Source organism: Nomascus leucogenys, chromosome 20 (genome assembly GCF_006542625.1).
Source record: "Nomascus leucogenys isolate Asia chromosome 20, Asia_NLE_v1, whole genome shotgun sequence".
Classification (NCBI taxonomy): Eukaryota; Metazoa; Chordata; class Mammalia; order Primates; family Hylobatidae; genus Nomascus; species Nomascus leucogenys.
Window position 1 is genome coordinate 868,684 of NC_044400.1, and position 22,819 is coordinate 891,502.

Here is a 22,819-nt window from a genome sequence, read left to right on the forward strand (position 1 = left end):
GCAGTTTTCTGATGACATCTGGCTTTTCTGGGAAGAAAAATGCAGGGCATTTCCGACAGAGACCGAGAGGTGGAGGGAAGGAGGTGGTGACGTCAGACATGGGGTGGATGGAGGGGTTCTGAGGAGGCCACTGAGGGCTGGGCACACATGGATGGCCTGAGGACTTGGGGACTGCGAATCATGACACACTCGCACCTGCAACATGGTGGGTGAGCTTGAGAGAAAGCGTTGGGGCCCACCCCATCCCGGCAGGGAGAGCACCAGGCCACTGGGGCAGCAGGACAGCGGGCTGGGGAACCCTCGTGAGCTGAGGCCCTGGTCGCGGAGGCTCTGAAGTGCTGGGGTGAGCGGGGGTGCACGGCTGGAGAGCTGGTGTGAGCGGGGGTCCGCAGCTGGAAGAGCTGGGCGAGCAAGGTTCCGCGGTTGGAGTCGGTGTCAGGGCACAGCTGCCACACTCCGTGAGCAGCGGTCTGAAGCACATCAGTCTCAGACATGTGGACTGTGCCCCTTTTGGTCCGGCTCACCTGAGCTGAGTTAACCTTGTGTGCCCTTGTCGGGCGGGTGCTGTGGGTCCAGGGATGCTTGGTATCTGTCTCTGGTTTTCAATTGGAGTCAATTTTTTTCAATCTTTTGATACAAAGTACATCTAAATAACACATTTTTAAAAGAACAGTGCATAACTAATGAGAGAGAGACGTTAAAGCCTAGTGCTCTTAAAGGTGAGATCTCTAAGTTATCTTCAGAGTTTTTGTCAGTCTTGTCTCCTTGTTCTGTCACTTAATTCTCTCTAATCCTAGACTGGACACCTCCGTTTGAAATTTTGTGTTCCCCCAAACATTGCAGAAAAGGTAATAAAGTGCTTTAATACGATAGCCTATTGGGCTGCGTTGCGTCCTGGGACGGTGCTGGGCCGGCATCTGTGTCCTCCTGTCTCCACTGGACACTGGTGTCCTCTCGCAGGGCTCTGGGCATAACCCGTCTGTAGGAACCATGTTACGGATGGTGGCTGGGTTCACAGGTTTTCTTAAACTAGAATCACAATTGTGTAAAATATTCTGCTAGAAACAAATGCTTCTTGAGATGATACTGAAATTCTGTCTGGCTTCATAACAGTCATCAGCATTCAACATAGCCTAGTGCAGTCTCTCTCTTGTCCCCACCTCAGTCTCTAAGTTAAAGAAGAACCTCTTTCTTAAATTGTGTGTGGTGACTCGAAGCAGTTTGTATTAACTTACTGTTGGTCATGAACGTGTGACAGGGTCTAGCTCTGTTGCCCAGGCTGGAGTGCAGTGGCACAGTCATAGCTCACTGCAGCCTCAAACTCCCAGGCTCACGCAATCCTCCTGCCTAGGCCTCCCAGAGTGCTGCGATTGCAGGCGTGAACCACCGTGCCTGGCTCATCTTTTTATTTAATTACATTAATTAAATAATTATATGGAAAGTATTGGAAGTGACTTTCCTTTGGTCACAGGCTCAAAGCAGTTGTGAATTGTCTCAAGGCTTTAGATAAATTCTAAATTTAGGAGGGGAGCATTGACGGCTCGATCACTTGGCCTCCTCTCCTGCGTGGATTCATTCTACAATGCACTGGTGTATTGGATTCAATCTCACGTCCACATAGTGTTGACTAGGAAACACACTCTGATGTGTTTATAGCGAGGACGTAGGTGGGGACTCAGGGCTCTAGCATATGCCATCAAGCAGTTCTTAGGGTGAGTTGTAGACACTAGGCCCCAACATCTGGGAATGTTCTGTCCTACGTCTGATGTGCAGGGAGAGTGGCTGGGGCAGATGTCAGGAGCCGATGCTGGCTGACCTCTGTGCCACCATACAGTCCTACACTGATGTGAAGGGAGAGTGGCTGGGGCACATGTCAGGAGCCAGTGCTGGCTGACCTCTCTGCCACCATACGTTTGCTTTAGAGTGAGGTTGTCACCCAGTAATAGTTGCTCTTGAAAATCCACAATACATTGCACTTTCAGTTTATGATTTGTTCATTTTGTTTCGGAATGGGGGCTATAAGCACTGCTTACCTCTGATGAGTTTTTTCCTTCTAGTTCCAGTTATTCTTCAGATGCTCTGGATTTTGAGACGGAGCACAAATTGGACCCTGTATTTGATTCTCCACGGATGTCCCGCCGTAGTTTGCGCCTGGCCACGACAGCATGCACCCTGGGGGACGGTGAGGCTGTGGGTGCCAACAACGGCACCAGCAGCGCTGTCTCCCTGAAGAACCGAGCGGCCAGGTGAGCACCGCCGCGCTTCCTCTCCGTCTGATCTCTAACACCAGTTAAAACCAAGCTTCCATACTTTTTGGTCTGTAAAGCCACACCCTGTCTCTTGAGCTTAAGGATATGTGCGTGTATGTGCGTGTACAGACACACAAACCCGCCATATAAAGTGGTAGTTTTGCTGTAAATAAAGACCGAAAGGAACTCTGGAATCTTTGTGGCTTGTCTAGTACTGATGTTCTGCTGTTCATGTTTCACGTTCCCTTTGCTGGTGCTCTCCATGTGTAGTGCCAGCACTCAGGTCTGGAAGCTTGTGGTCCTGTGGTGGGAGCTGAGCTACAGCTGTCCTACCACATGTGTAAAGAGGAAGGAATCTTACAGATTACACATGGTGTCGTGGACGATCTCCGTGTCCAGTTCATTCTTTTTTCTTGAGACAGGGTCTCGCTCTGTCGCCCAGGGTGGAATGCAGTGGCACGATCTCAGCTCACTGCCTCCTCTGTCTCCCAGGTTAAAGCGATTCTACTACACGCAGCCTCCTGAGTAGCTGGGATTACAGGTGCCCGCCACCACGCCCGGCAAATTTTTCTTTTTTTTTGAGACACAGTCTCACTTTGTTGCCCAGGCTGGAGTGCAATGGTGGCGTGATCTTGGCTCACTGCAGCCTCTACCTCCCAGGTTCAAGAGATTCTCCTGTCTCAGCCTCCCAAGTAGCTGGGATTACAGGTGCCCACCATCACACCCAGCTAATTTTTGTATTTTTAGTAGAGACGGGGTTTCACCATGTTGGCCAGGCTGGTCTCGAACTCCTGGCCTCAGGTGATCCACCCGCCTCGGCCTCCGAAAGTGCTGCGATTACAGGCGTGAGCCACCGCGCCCGGCGCAGTTCATTCCTTAGGGCTTTATTAAAAATCTGTGTGTTAACTGACAGATACATAAAGTTTAGGTTATTTACCTTTATTTGCGTTTGTCGAGTTCATTTGATCTCTGAACTCTCCACGTGCCCACTTCTGTGCCAAGAGGGAACAAAAGTCTGCAAGATCTTTGTGCCATTTTGGGATAATAAAAGTGACAGCTTTATGTTGCCTATGTAAGAATAAGAGCTTCCGTTCCAGTCTTTCTCTTGAGAAGGAAGATGGTGGCTGTTAAGAGCGATGGCGGAATGGTTGATGGGTGGAGAGCTGCCTGGAATCTGAACGGCCGCTCCCAGCCGGTGGCTTCCACAGGCACCACAGTCATGTAGGGAGTTCACTGTGCAAAGAGTTCGATTCCCAGCCTCACCCTTGGAGATGCAGGATGTGAGTTCATGATGCAGCTGAGGACCAGCAGATCCCATTGGGTAGCTCCGTGTCAAGCACCCAGCTACCAGGGTCGCACAGCAGCCCAGTCTCCGTCACCCGGTGGCGTGGAGAGCAAGTGTGCTGCAGGTGTACTGCCACGCCGCGCTCCTGTGGCCATCGTCCTCCCTCTGCCGGGGGTCACTGCTGCCTTTGGCCTCCTGCGCTTCCCTCGAAGGGGAGGATCTTGTTCATCATCCTGTTACCATCTTGACAGTGGTAGCATTCACAGGGTATTTACGTCTGAGGGCTTTCCTGTTGTCATTCGTGGTCAGTATGAATGCAGACATTATTTTTTGACCATCTATTCTTTTTTTTTTTTTTTTTTGAGACGGAGTCTCGCTCTGTCTCCCAGGCTGGAATGCGGTGGCGTGATCTCGGCTCACTGCAAGCTTGCAAGCTCCGCCTCCCGTGTTCACGCCATTCTCCTGCCTCAGCCTCCCGAGTAGCTGGGACTACAGGCGCCCGCCACCACGTCCAGCCAATTTTTTGTATTTTTAGTAGAGACGGGGTTTCACCACGTTAGCCAGAATGGTCTCGATCTCCTGACCTCGTGATCCACCTGCCTCGGCCTCCCAAAGTGCTGGGATTACAGGTGTGAGCCACTGTGCCCGGCCCTTTTTTTTGAGACGGAGTTTCGCTTTTGTTGCCCAGGCTGGAGTGCAATGGTGCGATCTTGGCTCACCACAACCTCTGCCTCCTGGGTTCAAGCGATTCTCCAGCCTCAGCCTCCCGAGTAGCTGGGATTGCAGGCATGTGCCACCATGCCCGGCTAATTTTGTATTTTAGTAGAGACAGGGTTCCTCCATGTTGGTCAGGCTGGTCTTGAACTCCTGACCTCAGGTGATCCGCCTGCCTTGGCCTCCCAAAGTGCTGGGATGACAGGCGTGAGCCGCCGCGCCTGGCCTATGACCACCTATTCTTTTGTTTTGTTTTGTTTTGGTTTTTTGAGCCGGAGTCTGGCTCTGTCACCCAGGCTGGAGTGCAGTGGCATGATCTCAGATCACTGCAACCTCTATCTCCCAGGTTCCCGCCATTCTCCTGCCTCAGCCTCCCGAGTAGCTGAAACAATAGGCACCCGCCACCACGCCCGGCTAATTTTTTGTATTTTAGTAGAGACAGGGTTTCACCATGCTGGCCAGGATGGTCTGATCTCCTGACCTCGTGATCCACCCGTTTCGGCCTCCCAGAGTGCTGGGATTACAGGTGTGAGCCACTGCGCCCGGCCGTGACCACTTATTCTTGCTGTACTTAACACAATTCCATCTTTACCAGCAACTTAGAAATCGTTTTTAGAAAAGGGGAGGATTACATTTATAAATCACAGTTTTTTTATTTTCAGGTCTTTTTTATTTCTAGTTTATTTTAGCTTTTAACCACTTTGGGGTCATGGTGCCCAAAATAACCTGGAAACTATTTTGTGTTTATCATTTTAGAGGGAGTTCTTGGATCCCAGCTCAAAAATTCCTTTTTTATATTAACAATTGATTCGTTACAGCAGAAATGGCATAGGAAAATGGTTTGCCTTAAAATGCTGTTTATTCCCAGATGAAGAGTTTATATTGGTCAAATGTAATCATTTTGTATTTGCTAGAAAAGATCTATAAACTTGCTGTTTTGTTTTTCTTAGAACAGCAAAACAGCGCAGAAGCGCAAACAAATCAGCTTTTAGTATCAACCACGTGTCAAGGCAGGTCACGTCCTCTGGCATCAGCCACGGCGGCACTGACAGCCTGCAGGATGCTGTGACTCGACGGCCTTCTGTACTGGACGAGTCTTGGATTCGTGAACAGACCACAGTGGACCACTTCTGGGGTGAGTCCTTGGGAGATGCAGATTGTCCCGCCTACAGTTGGGGTGTTTCTCGGATTATACTGGGGAGAGGGAGGCTGTGGCCACATTGTGGGTTTGCATGGATTATGCTGGGGAGAGGGAGGCTGTGGCCACGTTGTGGGATTGCTGCGTGACTGGCTGGGAGGAGCATCATTTAGGTTCCAGGCTTGTCCTCAGACTTGATCAGGACGCTCCTTGGAAGCTGCTTCCATGTGCGCCTTGTCGGGTTGTCATTGGGTTATGCTAACGTGTAGTGACTAGTTATAATGGGGAGATTAAGCAGCAGGTAGTAATCTTATAACTCTGTTTTTATAAATGCATTACTTTTGTAGGATGTTTGAACAAAGACAATCCAAAAACTTACCAATGTGTTTCCAAGAAAGCTCTAAGCACTGAAGCAGCCAGGGTTAGAGAGTTGTTAGAGAATGCTGCAGGGCGAGGCACTGGCGCTCAGACTTGGCTGACGTGAAGTCTGGGCAGTGGGAGCCACAGCCTGGCTGGCGAGAGCGTGGGGTCCCAAGGCTGTGTATGGAGAGGGAAGCATGGTAAAGGGCGCCCAGCCACTCATCTGCGTTCGGTTTATGTACTGGTTGGCCCTTTTGAGACAATTAGAAGATCCAGATTAGTTCCAGAGATCACGTGTGCTAATTTTGGGAAGCCTTGGTATTCGTGTTTGTTCTGTTTTGCTCAGCTAGTGAGAGTGGTTACCAGGCAACAGAGAGGCATCTGCTGCTGCTGAGGCTTCTGCCTCGCTGAGCGGGCTGTGAGAAGATAGATGGGCTTTCCTCTCCTTCCCTCATGTTCTGCTTCCCTCCTTAGGCCAGGTGCTGTGTGTGCTGCCGTCTGTCTGTATTTTCTCCAAAGATAAGCTTTCACCTTCAGTCAGAAAGTATCTGCATATATCTGGAGGCATTTTAGGAAATAAACTGTGACCAGTGCCATAATGCTCATTTATTAACCATTGTAACCTTTAACCATTGTAACCTTTACATTTTTTAATGGATTTTGTTCTTATTTGATAAGCTGAGCTCACAAGCAAAAATGTGTGTGTGGTTTTGTTTTTTTTTTTAGGTCTTGATGATGATGGTGATCTTAAAGGTAATTATTTTAGTCCTTTTATTTTCATACACTTTTCAAAATAGAAGTTTTAGTTAAGTATCTGCAGACTGTGATAAACAGGTTCCATCTACTGTTTGAAAACTTTAGGTGGAAATAAAGCTGCCATTCAGGGAAACGGGGATGTGGGAGCCGCCACCGCCACCGCACACAACGGCTTCTCCTGCAGCAACTGCAGCATGCTGTCTGAGCGCAAGGACGTGCTCACGGCGCACCCCGCGGCCCCCGGGCCCGTGTCGAGAGTTTATTCTAGGGACAGGAATCAAAAACGTAAGTCTCAGTCCTTTAAAACTCAGAAAAAGATGTGTTGTCCAAATTTAATATTTCCTTTCTGTAAGTCTCAGTGTCTGCACTAATTGTCTTGGAGGCTTAAACTCAAAATTATCCCTTGAAAGCATAAGAAGTACACCCCAAACCAGCTTTGTCCTGCCTGTCCTCTTCCAGTTTACATTTTGTGTGGTTAGTAATTTTGTACCTAAAAGTATTTGAAATTCTATAAATTTGGACTTGATGCGAGCAAAAGAATTTCTACGTAAGCGAAACTAATAAAACTACAGTCAGTTTCAGATGCACACCTTTGTTTTTATCAAACAGCACAGGTGTTCACGCGTACTGAAGGAATGGCTTTGGGACGCTGCTCTGGTCTGTCCTGTGAAGAGTGGTTATGCCATGTTTGTGTTGGGGAAACATTTCCCGTGGTCGCTAGCCCTGTGCTTATGGTGATGGAGGGGCCTTCGGAGAACGTGTGGGTCTGGGAAGGACACATGTGGCTCTGGTTTGTTCTGGGACAGCAGCAGTCACTGCAGGGAACCCCCTGATGTGGACAACCTCTGTCCATGGGCTTCCCTCAGAGGCGACTGGGCAAGAGTGTGGGCGTCACTGCGGGGGCCTCCTCCCTGGCCTGCAGGGGAGACAGAGCTGCAGGCCCCTTTGCGGCTTCCAGGCGGGACTGCGATGCCCTGGGGGGCTGGGATTCTGTGCCTGTCATGACTGCCTGGCCCGTGATCTCTCGCACCTGTGGCAGGAAGAAGCTGGGACCCTCAGCCGGGCTGGGTGCTGCCTCGTTCTGAAGCCCTCAGCACCTTGTCCTTTGAGCCCACATTCTGTTGTGCTTGGAGGTGCTGGCAGCCTCAGGAGGGCAGGGCCAGGTCTGTCTTATCTACTCCGAGCCTGGCATTGCCCGGGACCTGGGGCGTTTGTCCAGTATTATTCAAATGACCACACATAATGAAGGATGACAACAGGACGAAGGCTTCTGCCCTAAGATTTCTCGCATCTTGTTTTTACCATCTTGTCTTTGTGGCCCTCACTTGTGGTTGTGTCTGCTGTGGTGTTATGGACACTGCTAGTGTTAATACAGCACAATAAGAAAGTGTGAAAGGGGCTGGGAAAGGTGGCGGGAGCAGGGCGGCACGTGGGTTTCCCTCACAGCACTGTGCACGGTGCCTGCTTGGGTTCCTCCATGTGGACCAGCACTGCTGTGCGGCCACTCCGCACCAGGCACTGTTCATGGGTGATCACGGCAGCCCCCTTTTTACAGACAAGCAAACTGGGGCTTAGCCAGCTCAGGAGGCTCGCAGGTAGGTGGGGGAGCCTGGAGCTGAACCCAGGCGTCTGACCCAGGTGCTCCCCTTTAGCCACCTGCCTCCATGAGCACTTGGCACCCCAGGGCCCCGTGGGTGCTGCATGTGAGCCCTTGCGTAGCTTATGCGACGCACACAAGGATTCCGTGTATTCAGTGTTTATTGAGGCTGCGTTTTGAAGCATGCCATTGATAGGTTGAACATAACATTTTTCTTAGAATAAAAGCACATTCCATACACTCTACTGTGGCAGAATAAGGAGGTTCACAGATAATTGAGAGAAGCTACCGAAACGTGCCGTTTTCCAAAGGCCTCCCTACGCATGTTGTAGTAAATGTGTGTTTCTCTATGACTGACAGGATGCTGGTGGTCAGGGCCCAAGCTTAGCCTTGCAGTTGAGTGTATCTTTAGATGGAAAAGGCGCTGGTGTGGTGTGGATTGTAGCTTCCCGAAACTCATGGAGCCTCCCTGCGGACGTCGGTCTTGGGTGTTTTGGGGGAGAAAACAAGCCTCATCCTTCTCGCGGGGTTTCTGGGCTTCACACCTGCCTTGCCCTCTCAGACGAAGGCCAGGACTTGTGCAGCCCTCACTAGTGTATCACCCCGTGTTAGAGTAAAACATGTTTATCAAAGAACATTGGAAAATCAGGCACAAAGAAGAAAATAAAAATCACCTACAAGCTGCCACACCAGAAAAAAAACACACTTCCAGAAATTTCCCCTCCACATACTCACAGTCAGATTGCATGAATTGTTTGCATAATCATATTTACTTAAAATAAGCATGGCTTTCCTCAAGTATAAATTTTCCCTCCACATTTTCTTTGTTTTTGTTTTTATGTATGTACTAATTGTAATTCTCCCTGTAAAGTGTTTCAGTACTATAGATAAAATAAGTCCTTTCCCCCACCCAATCCATCTCCTCCTGGGGGAACCACTGCTAATGATAATAGTTGAGTGGGAATTCTTACACTTTTTAAAATGAGGTAAAATTCAGATAACATGAAATGAACCATTAACGTGTGCGGCTTGGGAGTCGTCAGCCTCCCCAGTGCTGCATGGCTGTCCCAGGGTTCTCTTAGGCACCTGTAGAACTGTGCAGTTCTGGCTTTGTCTTTCCTGAAATGCCATCACGGTGTATGCACAGTTTAGCATCTCTTTTCATTTTATATGTTAATTGAGGTTAACTTTATTCTTTTTGATGCCTGTAGTTTTTTGTTTTGTTTTGTTTTTTGTTTTGAGATGGAGTCTTGCTCTGTTGTCTAGGCTGGAGTTCTCAGCTCACTGCAACCTCCACCTCCCGGGCTCAAGCAATTCTCCTGCCTCAGCCTCCTGAGTAGCTGGGACTACAGGCGCCCACACCATGCCTGGCTAATTTTTGTATTTTTAGTAGAGACGGGGTTCCACCATGTTGGCCAGGCTGGTCTTGAACTCCTGACCTCGTGATCCGCCCACCTTGGCCTCCCAAAGTGCTGGGATTACAGGGATGAGCCACCATGCCCAGCCCAACACACATTGTATCTTCTAAAGTGAGAGGTAGCACGTGCCTGTAGTCCCAGCTGCTCGGGAGGCTGAGGCAGGAGGATTGCTTGAGCCCAGGAGGTTGAGGCTACAGTGAGCTGAGATCATACCACTGCACTTCAGCCTGGGCAAGAGTGAGACCTGTCTCAAATAAATAAATTAAAAAATAGGCTGGGTACTGTGGCTCATGCCTGTAATCCCATATCTTTGGGAGGTGGAGGTGGGAGGATCACATGAGGCCTGGAGTTTGAGACCAGCCTGGGCAACAGAGCAAGACCCCATCTCTAAAAAAGCAGAAACAAATTAGCTGGGCATGGTGGCATGTGCCTGTACTCCCAGCTACTCAGGAGGCTGAGGCGGGAGGATCGCTTGAGCTCAGGAGGTTTGAGACCAGCCTGGGCAACACAGTGAGACGACTTCTCAACGAAAAATACAAAACGTCACCTGGGCATGGTGGCCAGCGCCTGTAATCCCAGCTGCTTGGGAGGCTGAGGCAGGAGGATCACTTAGGCCCAGAGTTCCAGGCTGCCGTGAGCTATGATCATGCCACTGCTAGGCGACAGAGCAAGACCTTATCTCTAAAAAAAATTAAAAGTAAAAATAATAAATAGCAAAGGAGGAGATTCTGGTGCTCCGGTGTACCATTCTTAAGCTGGTGGGTCAGAGGCCATGAAGCAGATGGCTGTTTGGCAGTATCTGAATGTCCTAGTGTGTGTGTAAACAGCATTGGAGTGAAGTGGCCACGGCTCAGGTACTCTATAGATGATTGCTAGTGCGTCAGCAGAGCTGGCGGCCTTTCCCTGGGGGTTACTCAGCAGTCCAGTCTCTGGGGCCCCTCGGGGGTTACTCTGCAGCGCCCTCTCCGGGGTCCCCTGGGGGTTACTCTGCAGCGCCCTCTCCGGGGTCCCCTGGGGGTTACTCTGCAGCGCCCTCTCCGGGGTCCCCTGGGGGTTACTCCGCAGCGCCCTCTCCGGGGTCCCCTGGGGGTTACTCCGCAGCGCCCTCTCAGGGGTCCCCTGGGGGTTACTCCGCAGCGCCCTCTCAGGGGTCCCCTGGGGGTTACTCCGCAGCGCCCTCTCAGGGGTCCCCTGGGGGTTACTCCGCAGCGCCCTCTCAGGGGTCCCCTGGAGGTTACTCTGCAGTCCAGTCTCTGGGGCCCCTCGGGGCTACTCCGCAGCGCCCTCTCCGGGGTCCCCTGGGGGTTACTCCGCAGCGCCCTCTCTGGGGTCCCCTGTCCACTGCCAGTTGGGCTCTTCCCCAAGTGATTATCTTTGGTGTCCATTCTAAAAGTGCCTGAAATGAATAATTTGGCTACCTGACTTATCAGGAAGTAGATATTGGCTTTATGGGAAGAAATAACACATGTTCATGATTTTTTAATAGGCGGTGCGTCTTTCTACGTGAATAGGATTTTGTGGCTGGCCAGATACACTGCGTCATCTTTTTCATCATTTTTAGTTCAACTTTTTCAAGTGGTTTTAATGAAGCTCAATTATGAATCAGAAAATTACAAATTGAAAACTCATGAATCAAAAGATTGTGAATCCGAAAGCTATAAGTCAAAAAGCCATGAATCAAAAGGTATTTAAATATTTTTCCCTCCTTTTCCCACCAGTCACACTTTCGCGGTGGAGAAAGTGCTGTGACTTTCCTTGCCAGGCGCCTCCCTCGCTGCCTCCTCCTGCGGTCTTGGTGCTGGCCCTCTCCTGGCTTCCCTGACTTTCCTTGCCAGGCACCTCCCTCGCTGCCTTCTCCTGCGGTCTTGGTGCTGGCCCTCTCCTGGCTTCCCCCCTGGATCTTGCATCTCTGGGAGCTTGTGGAACTTTTCGTTTCTTCTGTGTGTAGTTTGGTTCTCTCAGAGCTGATCATCTTTAAAGTTATTTCTTAAATGAAAAGTTAATGTGCTCAACTTTTGATTTTTATTACCTTTTTAAAGCAAAAACTTTACCTGAGTGGTATTTAGAACCTGTTTTTTCAGAACCTTTTTTCTTTTTGAGACGGAGTTTTTCACTCTTGTTGCCCAGGCTGGAGTGTAATGGCACGATCTCGGCTCACCACAACCTCCGCCTCCCAGGTTCAAGTGATTCTCCTGCCTCAGCCTCCCGAGTAGCTGGGACTACAGGTGCACACCACCATGCCCAGCTAATTTTTTGTATTTTTACTAAAGTGGAGATGGGGTTTCACCATGTTAACCAAGATGGTGTCGAACTCCTGACCTTGTGATCCGCCCGCCTCAGCCTCCCAGGTGCTGGGATTATAGGCTTGAGCCACTGCACCCAACCCAGAACTATTTTAAGCAGGCCAATGCTTGTATTGTTTGGGCCACACATACGATTCAGCCAGGGGGTGGGGGCCTTTCACGTCTCTTCTCATGGCCCGGGCCCTGTCAGCGGCATTCACCTGTGTGGTAGGAGCCATCGGCTGTGTGAACTCTGTGGAAGTGGCTAGCCTAGCACATTCTCTGATCATGTTGACTTCATCAGGGTGCTTGAAGCACTTGAGCTTGGCGTCGGTGAGTTCCCTAAGCCTCTTTTGCGTGTGTTGCAGCTCATGCCAGTTACTATGGGAGAATGAATGTGAGAGAGGTTCTCAGAGAGGATGGCCACCTCAGTGTAAATGGGGAAGCGCTGTGTAAGTATGGCTTCGTTTTCCTGTGGGCGTCGGTCGTGGAGTTGGTCCCACACGCTGTCATGTTGGGCACTAGCAGCAGAGAATGAACGGCCCGTATGACATGGTGGTCCTCACTGATGATGACGGGCTGATGGAGCTGCTGCTTAAGTCCTCATCACAGAAGCTCATAGCCACCAGATTGCATTTGCTTTGATTGTTAACTGTCTTGTGTGTAATCAAGTTTCCTAGTTTTTTCAGACTGCCATTGCTATGCACAGTTGAGATGGACAGAGTTTGCTTGTGAATCCGCCACACTCACTGCTTGTCACACCTGCAGGCAACGACTGTAAGGGCAAGAGGCACCTCGACGCACACACAGCCATCCACTTGCAGTCGCCACGGCCGCCCGGGCGGGCAGGGACCCTCCAGCACATCTGGGCATGTGCAGGTTGTCTCTCGCCCCGTCTCCGTCTCATCTCGCCCTGTCACCATGCTATTTGTGTCTTGTGTGGTTGTGCTTGGAATTCAAGTGCTTTAAAGTCTTGCTGTAAAGACAGGAATAGTATTAACTTTGGTTTAAAACAGGGTGAATCTCTCTCGAAAAGCTTCCTTGTAAATTTTTTTTTGGAGGCGGAGTCTCACTCTGTTGCTCAGGCTGGAGTGCAGTGGCGCAATCGTGTCGCACTGCAGCCTCCACCTCCAGAGTTCAAGCAGTTCTCCTGCCACAGCCTTCCAAGTAGCTGGGATTACAGGCGCCCGCCACCATGCCCAGCTAATTTTTTTGTATTTTTAGTAGAGACGGGGTTTCACCGTGTTAGCCAGGATGGTCTCGATCTCCTGACCCGGTGAAATGCCTGCCTCGGCCTCCCAAAGTGCTGTTGGCATCTTAAAAAAAAAAGTTAGTTTCAAAAATAATTGTCTCACCTGCTAATGAATAAACATAAAACAATTGATTTTTCTTTAAATTCTCATAAGCCATATTTCTTTGCATGTCAACCATGTTGTAATTACATAGTTGCAGGAATTAACATGCAGATGTTAAGTCACTGTGAGGAGAGAACCACTCACAGTGAGAACTGGAACAAAACTTACTTTGGGAGGCCAAGGCGGGTGGATCACTTGAGGCCAGGAGTTCAAGACCAGCCTGGCCAACATAGCAAAACCTGTCTCTTAAATTAAAAAAAAAAACAAAACAACAACAACAAAAAAAACTGGAACAAAATGGATTTCATGAGCAGTTTCCTGCTTTTTGTAATGTGAGGTTTGATGCTAAGTTGATTGTGGCGCATTCCGTCATCCGGCAGTGCTGTGTTCCCATTCTGAAACACATTTTCACTAGAAAATATTAGCCTTTAGAATAATGCTAATTTTGGTCTTTGAGTAATTATTTCCTCTCCTAGAGCATATGAACTGCAGGTGTCTATGGAATTTCAATCTGCTTTAAAATATGGTACGATCTTTCCAATATAAATTGTGCTGGCACCAACGGCCAATATTTGTAGGGCGGCTTCCAACCACCGCACCCTGGGGTTTTTAGGAGATGTCTGCATTTTACACCTGAAGTATCTGCAGGCAGAAGTGAGTGAAAACTATTAAAAAATAGAACTGAGCTTTTCAAATGGTCATGTCAGTGCGATATTGCCAGCACTTATAAGAGTTATTTGGCTTTTCGTATTTTTTGAGGAGACTCTTCACCCACCGATGCAGGCTTTGGTGAAGTGTGTGGCGTGGGCGTCCCCACTGTACTGTCACTGCGGAGGCTGGTCTCTGACGTCTGTCTGAGGCCGCACACGTCTTCTCCGCACAGGTTACTTCTTGCTGCAGATTCTGCGCAGGATCGGAGCTGCGGGCTGGGCTGTGTCCAGGACGGCGTGGTTGGCCCTTTGGCTGGCTGTGGTTGCTCCAGGTGGCTATTTTGGGTTTCTGTGTTGCGTTCTCTCCAGAGCTTCTGTCAGCTCAGCACCTGCACTCGATGATTTACCTAACCAAGTAAAAATCTCATTTAGGCTCTCATGCTTTGACCCTTGGCGTAACGTGTCGTTCTTCATGGCGTAGTAATGTTAACTGACTGTACTTGCTGCATGAGCACCCTTGGTTTCTCTGGGGTTGGGTCTGGGGCAAGTCTGGCTGCTTGAGTGCCCTGTGCAGAGAATGCATGGATCTGGGGCCTCCTCTCCTGCATCCTGTCCTGTGTGTTCATCAGCATGATACGTTACTGCCTCGCTTCTTGCCGTGGCGACTAGCATCACTGAACTTCTTCATCTCCAGCTTCATCTTCATGTGCTTCTAGCTTGGCCTTCACAGAAACGGTCCCTTTAGGAGCGTGGTCTTCCTAAGAGCATTTGCTTAGAACCCTTGGTGTTTTCTCTTGTAGGGAAGGCAGCCTCTGGAGTGTTCTGGTGGCTGGGGATTGGATGGTACCAGCTTGTGACTTTGATTTCTTGGCTGAATGTGTTTCTTCTTACCAGGTAAGGAAATGGATATCATGTCAGCGTGGTGCTTTAAGGAACCAATTTTGTGCCAATTGCAGGCTCTCATTTGATTTGTTATTTTGTAAGGATTTAGCTTATATTCACATAGTGTTTGTATATTTTACAAAAGTGCTTTTAGATTCTTACTTTTCAAACCAACCTGTGAGATAAGAAAGGCAGATATCATTAAGGAGAACAAGTGTGCAGAGGTGAGGCAGCTGGAAGGGCCTGGGCAGGATGGGGACCCAGGTCCAGGCCTCTGCCCTGCTCCAGTTCCCAGTGGCATCAGTCACCTCAGGAGGCTGGTGATCTGAAGGGGCAGCGACTCAGGGTAGCTCAGGCCATTCCCACAGCACCAGAGAGTTGGTAACATAGGTCTCAAGGATGCCGTTTTACATGAAGGTTCTCCTGTAGGCGTCAGAAGCCTTGTAGATAAAACCGTAACTGCTTTTCTAATACTGGGGGGTGGATTTTGCGCAAAATTATCTAGAGGGGGAAAACAGATTGGTGAACCCTGACTTTCATTTTTTCTAAGTCAAAGGTTTCCATTTTTACTCCCAGGTGCCTTCGAACCATCTGCAAGTTTTTAGTCTTGCTCATCCCACTCTTCCTTTTACTAGGTAAGTTAAATCTGGCTGAGTTGCCTCCGATGGCTAAGCGATACACATACGTGTAACTTAGTGGAAAAAAATGAGCGTGTAAGTCCACGTTTTGAGAAGCGTGGTGTACCCATGTGTGTGTGGTGGTTCTTCTCTTTTAGCAGGTCTCTCCTTACGGGGCCAGGGCGATTTCTTTTCGTTCCTGCCCGTGTTGAACTGGGCAAGCATGCATAGAACGCAGCGGGTGGATGACCCCCAGGACGCATTTAAACCCGCAACTTCTCGCCTGAACCAGCCTCTGCAGGTGAGAGGGTAGAAAGGCCTCTACTGCACACGTGAGGGCTTCAGGGACGCTTCCACACTGCTGTGAGCCAGGCCCTTCAGTCGGGTGTCCTGTTGTAGGAAATATTTTTAAATGTCAGATAAGCAAGTTTTTGGAGCTCCTTAAGTGTTCTAAGATAGTTCAAATGCACATTGAAAGTACTCTCATGATTCAGTTAGTTTTAATTTTAAACACATAATAGTATTCATTACTGTGCAAAGTACAGAAAGTATAGAGAAGAAAATGAGAACCACCCATAGTCAGGCATGTAGGGATCAAACCTGATACTCCAGGTTTCTGTGGATTCCTCCATTTGTATGCTGTGCGCCCCAGAGCTGGCGTCTTGCTATAGGACACTGTCTGGAGGTTTCACTGACCCTGTGCTCATGCTCACTTGACTACCTGGTTTCATTTCTCTCTTGCCATTTCAGGGTGACAATGAGGCTCTTCCATGGCATTGGATGAGTGGCGTGGAGCAGCAGGTGGCCTCTCTGTCTGGACGGTGCCACCACCATGGCGAGAATCTCCGAGAGCTGACTGCTTTGCTTCAGAAGCTGCAGGCTCGGGTGGACCAGATGGACGGTGGCGCTGCCAGGCCGTCAGCATCGGTCAGAGACGCTGTGGGACAGCCCCTGAGGGAGGTGGGTGCTGCCGGGCTACCAGGCTCCACGGTGACACCAACGCGCTTCTGGGTGCCGTGTTCTCTCCTTTTGGGAAACAGAGGGGACAGGAGAGGTGCCGTTGTGAGAAGGGGTTGCACTGTCTGTTCTTAGTTGTTGAGAGCAGTGTGCCAGAGAGGCAGTGGGTTTCCCGTCGTCTGCTGATGACCAGGAGCTGTGGCTTCCGTAGCGTACGTGGAAGTGGTGGGCGGGAGACGTGTGATAACCCCGAGCGGGAAGTCTGGCGGTCGTGGAGAACCGTGGCCTTTCCTGTCCTGTTCTCCAGATTGCCCTCTTGGTGGCAGGTCGTGGCGCTCTGTCCCTGCAGACGGGACAGCCGCTGAGATGGACACAAACCATCTCACGTGGGTCCCAGACACACTTCTCGGAGGCAGCCCGAGATGCTCCCACCCACACCGCAGGGATCGCGTGGGGGCCCAGGAACCTCTGCTTCAGAGGGTGTCCTCTCTCGTGAGGAAAACAGCCGACAGCTGTTCAGAACAGTTTAGTGAAAACTGAATTGTATGTGGCCTGAGCTCATTTTAGCACAGATTGAGCCCATTCTGAAGCTGTCTTCCAGCACGTGCCTGTGGATGTGATCGTGATGACGATTGGAACACAGAGCAGGGCTTCCCTCCGATGCGGTGTGCGCAGTGTTAAACGCCCAGCCACGTGGCAGAGGGCAGAGCCTGGACCGGCTCCCCTGAGCCTCTAGCTCCCGTTTGCATCTGCACTGCCTAGTGGAGGACTCCACTACTTGCATATGGCTATGTACATTATGTTAATCAACACCACACAGAATTTTAAAATGCAGGTTCTCACTTGCATGGCCCCGTTTCAGGTGCTCAGCAGCCACGAGTGGCTGATGCTGCCCTGCTGGACAGCACAGATGCAGCACGTCCCACGATGGCCCGAGGGGCGCTGGGTAGTGTGCTGGAGACGGCGAGGGCCTTGGGCTCTCATGTGGTTTGGTGTGTCAGTGCGCTGGGCTTAGGCCTGTGGTCCCAGCTACTCAGGAGGCCGAGGCGGGAGGGTCACCTGACCCCAGGAGGTGGAGGTTGCAATGAACCACAGAGGAGACCCGTGGCCCAGGCTGGAGTGCAGCCTTAAAATAAATATATATATAAATAAAGATCTCTAGAGTCAGGGCTGAAAGAAGGATGTTGTTATGAAGCAGGTTATTCCTTTAGGGTCTGTGCCACGTTGCGACCACAGAGTCTCTGATTGTCGATATTCCATGTAGAAACGCCTTGGCCTAACTTACCAGGTTTTTGTTGCTTAACTTTCTCCATCATTTGTTTGCTCCTTTTCTTTCCTAAGACTGACTTTATGGCTTTTCACCAAGAACATGAAGTGCGCATCTCACACTTGGAAGATATTCTGGGAAAACTGAGAGAAAAATCTGAGGTATTTATTTTTGACCTTATGCTTTTTTAAAATAAAAAGAAAATCAACTATGGCTAATATTTTAAAGCCCTTTGGTCATTTAGTGTTCCTCTTTTTAGGCTATTTGCTGTTGTTTTGTGTAAAATGGAAAGAAACACTTGTTCTCTCTCTGGTGTGGCAGCGGCTTTGGGGCTCTGACATTGAATCGGGCACGTAACTCACGCATCCCAGTGTCTCTCGAGGGCACAGAGCAGGCTGCACACGCCAGGAGGTGGTTCTGCCGATTCCAGGGGGCCTCTGGGTTCCCATCCAGCTCTTCCAGGCTCCAGGATGCTTCCTCGCTGCCACACACCCACCTTGCAGTGTCTTCAGAGGGGACATAAAGGACCTGAACCTTCTGACAGACAGCACTAGCTTTGGGTGGGAAGGCCGGGACCATTCGTTGCTGGGAATGCCAGGGGAGGGACTGGGCCTCTGTGCTGCCCTCAGCCCTGGGGAGTCAGGTCGGGCTCAGGTTCCGGCTCTTTGTGTCTCTGGTGCTTGACACAGAGCCTGGCGTGTCACATGTGCATGTGTGTATTGAACTACATGAGAAACATGGTGAGCTTAGGGGTTGTATTTAGCACACCCTTTTGGGAATCTTGGGACCCACTCCTGGATCATGGACCCTGTGAGATCAGGCGGGTTTACCTGGGAGGGAGAGGAGGGCTGAGAGGAGCAGGCAGAGGCAAGAACGTACCTGCCCGTGAGGGTCTGCGGGGCGCTGCCTCCTCTGTCCGCCCGCCCTGGGCCGGGCTGTGGAGACCTCCGTGGAGTGAGACTTGGGGCTGACACTGGCTCTCAGCATGGTGCTGCTGCAGATGGCACAGGCCAGCACGGCTTAGCTTCATGTGTGCCTCTGCCGTGTCCCTGTCCTTCACGTTTAGAACACACACTGGAGGTGTGACAGGGAGCTGACTCCCAACCTGGGTTCTGGTTACAGGAGCTGCATGTTCTGAGCCCGCCAGGCCGTTCTCATGTGATTTGTGCTCCTTTCTGCACACACGTAATGAAGGTTACTTTCAAATGTACAGTGAACACTTCCTACCTGCCACCCACAGGCAGATCTGGACTTTGAATTAAAGGGGGTATTCCAGATAAATCAGTGGAGTTTTAAGTGTGTGGTTTTATGAAAAGTTAATATATAACTTATGTATTTCAGTAGACTCTTTCTCATACCTTTTAGGCCATCCAGAAGGAACTAGAGCAGACCAAGCAAAAAACAATCAGGTAGGAGGATTTGGAAAACATTCACTTTTGTCTTCTGTGTGTGTGTGGTTATGTGGAGCGGCAGCAGAGTGATGAATGAGGGACACGGGGCTGGCCTCCCCCGAGGATCACCTGAAGGCCCTGAGGTTCGTGCCGTCAGACACTCCTGCTGAGCTGCGTGAGGACAGGGGTCCTGAGGGGCTTGCCACGGCATGGACCTCTGTAGTTAGCACTCGCAAAGGTGCCGCCCGTGCCCCTGCTGTGACCTGGAGGGCTTCATCTCCAGGGTCCTTGCAGGGCCACCCTCAGGGAGCAGGTCGAGGCCCATGTTGCTGCCTGTGCCATGGTGGGTGTCAGGGTGGGCTCTGCACCGGGCCTCCGCTGGCACCATTGGCATCTAGGTGGGCGGGGTTACAGCTCAGCCTCATCTCTGCTGCTGCTCCTGGAGGGCAGAACCGCCCGATTTGTGCTGGGCGTGTCACAGTGGGCCTCTCCACGTGGCTGTCGGCCCTGCTGCCCTTGGAATCCACGGCACAGCCGGGTCTTTCTGCAGTTCCTGGGGAAGCTGGCGTTCTGCTCCTCGCTGCAGGTGGCTTTCTTCCACACAATTACTGATTTGCCTGAAGCCCACCTAAGTGGGGTGCTTCCCTCTCACAGGTGTTCCCAACATGGCAGCTTTGTCTTTCTTCCTTAGTTTTACGCATGCAACTCATACTCCCCACAGCCCTCCCCGCTTCTAGATTCGGCCGCCCTGGCTTGGTTGTGGTTTCCCGAGGTCCCCGTGTCTGCACTCGGGAGGGTCCATCCTGTCCCGTGCCCCATGTTCCTCTTCTGTAAGGACAGGTGTGAGAGCTGGAGCACAGTTTTCTCTCCTTCCAAAGCTTTTATTTCAATAAAAAAGTTGCTTTAATATGTTAATATGTCAATCCTAAAGTGTTGATCTGGGAATGAGCTTTTTGAGATATGAATTGTTAGTATCTCAACAAGTATGTGTGCCTATAAAGACCTCAAGTGATCTGCCTGTCTCAGCCCCAAACTGCTGGGCTTACAGGCATGAGCCACCGCACCCAGTCCAGAAATAAAGTTTCTAAATGCTTGAATCATTTTCAGAGAGAGCTCTCACTCGCCACTGAAAAACACTGCTAGCAGCACTTTTGTAGATAGCCTCCTTGTGCAGTGTGAATATTTGTATGTTACAGACATAAATTGATGCAGAAGACGACCTCTCTGGGAATTCTATTTGAAACTGGCATCCAGTTTCCACGTTAGTGTGGCACAGGATGACATCTGTGCAGTTGTGACACCCAGGAGTGGGATCGGGTTCCCCTCAGCCTGTGTGTAGTGTGAGAAGCGTATAGGCCGGGAGGCTTGTGTGTGACCCGTTCTCGCTGTTGGATTCCAGTGCGGTTGGTGAGCAGCTTCTGCCCACGGTCGAGCACCTCCAGCTGGAACTGGATCAGCTAAAGTCAGAGCTGTCCAGCTGGCGACACGTGAAGAGCGGCTGTGAGACAGTGGATGCCGTACGAGAAAGAGTGAGCTTCCTGCGTGTTTACTTTTTGTTTTATAGTAGAAAGTGAAAGAAAACTTGAATTGATGACTTAGGTTTATTAGCTGTTGAATTTTTATTTATTTATTTATTTTTGAAACCGAGTCTTGCTGTGGCACGCAGGCTAGACTGCAGTGGCGCGATCTCAGCTCGCTGCAGGCCACCTCCACCTGCCGGGTTCAAGCGACTCTCCCACCTTAGCCTCCCAAGTAGCTGGGACTACAGGCGTCTGCCACTGTGCCCGGCTAATTTTTGTATTTTTAGTAGAGATGGGGTTTCACCACGATGGTCAGGCTGGTCTCAAACTCCTGACTCCGAGTGATCCATCTGCTTCAGCCTCCCAAAGTGCTGGGATTACGGGCCTGAGCCACCCACCATGCCTGGCCTAAGTTGTTTAATTTCAACTTCCTTTAAAAACTTTTTTTTACTATATGTGAACTTTTTAAATATTTCACAATAATGAATTCAGCGCTCCGTAGATTTCCCTGTTCCGGCACCACCGCGCGTCAGCACCCACCATGCGTCTTCCCAGGTGTGCGTGCAGCCCAGGGCCAGCACTGACTTGGGGCCGGGTTGTTGCTGTGTACCTTTCATTAGATAGACTCACCCTGTACCTGCCGCTTGCTCTGTTTCGTGTTGACACATATAGACACTGCTTCAAGTCCATCATCCTTAGGCAGAGGAGAAAATCTAGACATTTAGAGCTGCTTAAGAATGCAAACACAATCATTTGAATGGCAAAAGTCATCAAAGTCAAAAGTCAGACAGTAGATTTGTGAAGGTATTTGCAATACGTGTGGTAAAATTGTCTCTGATGTGCAGAGAGCCCCTAGGATTGGTAGGAAGAGAAGTAGTGGCGACAGAGAAAGCATGCGACAGGCCGGGTGCGGCGGCTCACACCTGTGATTCCAGCACTCTGGAAGCCGAGGCAGGTGGATCACCTGAGGTCAGGAGTTCGAGAACAGCCTGGCCAACATGGTGAAACCCCGCCTCTACTAAAAATACAAAATTAGCCAGGCATGGTGGCGCGTGCCTGTAATCTCAGCTACTTGGGAGGCCGAGGCAGGAGAGTCGCTTGAACCCAGGAGGCGGAGGTTGCAGCGAGCCACGGTCGTGCCACTGCACTCCAGCCTGGGCGACAGAGCAAGACTCTGTCTCAAAAAAAAAAAGAAAAAAAAGAAAAAGCATGCCAGCGTGCTATCAGGGAGCTGAGTCCTACTGATGGGACTTGCAGATTAGAGCGGGCTCTCATCTTTAGTCTGCAGGCCCGCGAGGACGACAGCTGCTGTCAGCACTGGCCGAGGCAGTGGGCTTCTCCCTGGTTAGGAGGACTGTCATCAACTGCGGCCTCTGGGGGAAAATCTTAGGATATTAGCCAGTGACAAATACATGCACTCTTTGAAATGAGCAACCATACCCTTGGGAATCATCCTACAGAAATAAAGTCACCAGTACAGAGGCCACACAGGCAGGAGGGTCAACGCTGCGAAGTTAGTGTGGTGAGGAGTGAGGGTAGAAAGCAGCTACGTGCCACTGTTAGGGGGTGTGGGCTAGAGAAGGATGTGTCCACACATGGAGTGTGGGAGGGCAGCTGTGATGAACGGCCGTGTCCTAGGAGGCTTTGCCCTTTCCTTCATGGTCTATTGCTATGAAGCAAGAAGAGAAAGGTATACACATATGTGTTTGCGTGCATAGAAATAACACGGGGCGTATTTAGCTTACATAAAGCTATAATTTAGGTTCGTTTATATGACTGTTTTCTTTTTTTTTTTTTTTTTTTGAGACGGAGTCTTGCTCTGTGGCCCAGGCTGGAGTGCCGTGGCGCAATCTGGGCTCACTGCAAGCTCCGCCTCCCGGGTTCACGCCATTCTCCTGCCTCAGCCTCTCCGAGTAGCTGGGACTACAGGCGCCTGCCACCATGCCTGGCTAATTTTTTGTATTTTTGGTAGAGACGAGGTTTCACCGTGGTCTCGATCTCCTGAACTCGTGATCCGCCCACCTCGGCCTCCCAAAGTGCTGGGATTATAGGCATGAGCCACCGCGCCCGGCCTATATGACTGTTTTCTTACCAGACCAAGTTTGTTGACGGCAGGGCCTCTCCGATGCACCTGTGCGCCTCACTGCGGGGTGCCCGGTGGGTGCTTGCTGGATGGACACGCACCTCCGGAGGATGTGGACATACCCCACTGTGTCCTTCGGCTCCTAGGATGCAGGTCACACACATCCCACGAGCTCGCCTATTTCTGTTCTTTTTAACGTGTTCCTGCATTATTGGAGTAGTTATTAAATTTAATATGAAGGAAAAAATGTCACAATGACATTCTAGATTTTGAGAGGATATATAATTCTTCTGAGGTA

The 22,819-nt window shown here is 50.4% G+C and overlaps 1 protein-coding gene across 22 annotated transcripts in view; it reads left to right on the forward strand.

The window, feature by feature from the left end:
* SUN1 (Sad1 and UNC84 domain containing 1) overlaps positions 1–22,819 on the forward strand; it is a 55,103-nt gene that overhangs the window by 18,104 nt on the left and 14,180 nt on the right. For 4 of the 22 annotated variants that reach the window (XM_030801024.1, XM_030801026.1, XM_030801025.1 and 1 more), the window contains exons 3-17: positions 2,058–2,246; positions 5,199–5,383; positions 6,473–6,499; positions 6,608–6,787; positions 11,004–11,201; positions 12,168–12,251; positions 12,568–12,678; positions 14,038–14,136; positions 14,605–14,698; positions 15,263–15,321; positions 15,462–15,604; positions 16,054–16,263; positions 17,602–17,688; positions 18,893–18,936; positions 20,318–20,447. In XM_030801024.1, the coding sequence (XP_030656884.1) occupies positions 2,058–2,246; positions 5,199–5,383; positions 6,473–6,499; positions 6,608–6,787; positions 11,004–11,201; positions 12,168–12,251; positions 12,568–12,678; positions 14,038–14,136; positions 14,605–14,698; positions 15,263–15,321; positions 15,462–15,604; positions 16,054–16,263; positions 17,602–17,688; positions 18,893–18,936; positions 20,318–20,447 (1,840 nt within the window). Of the gene's footprint in view, positions 1–843; positions 849–2,057; positions 2,247–5,198; positions 5,384–6,472; positions 6,500–6,607; positions 6,788–10,181; positions 10,427–10,750; positions 11,202–11,849; positions 12,679–14,037; positions 14,137–14,604; positions 14,699–15,262; positions 15,322–15,461; positions 15,605–16,053; positions 16,264–17,601; positions 17,689–18,892; positions 18,937–20,317; positions 20,448–22,819 lie in introns of those variants that run through there. The other 18 variants (XM_030801035.1, XM_030801042.1, XM_030801031.1 and 15 more) reach the window with 17 other exon arrangements.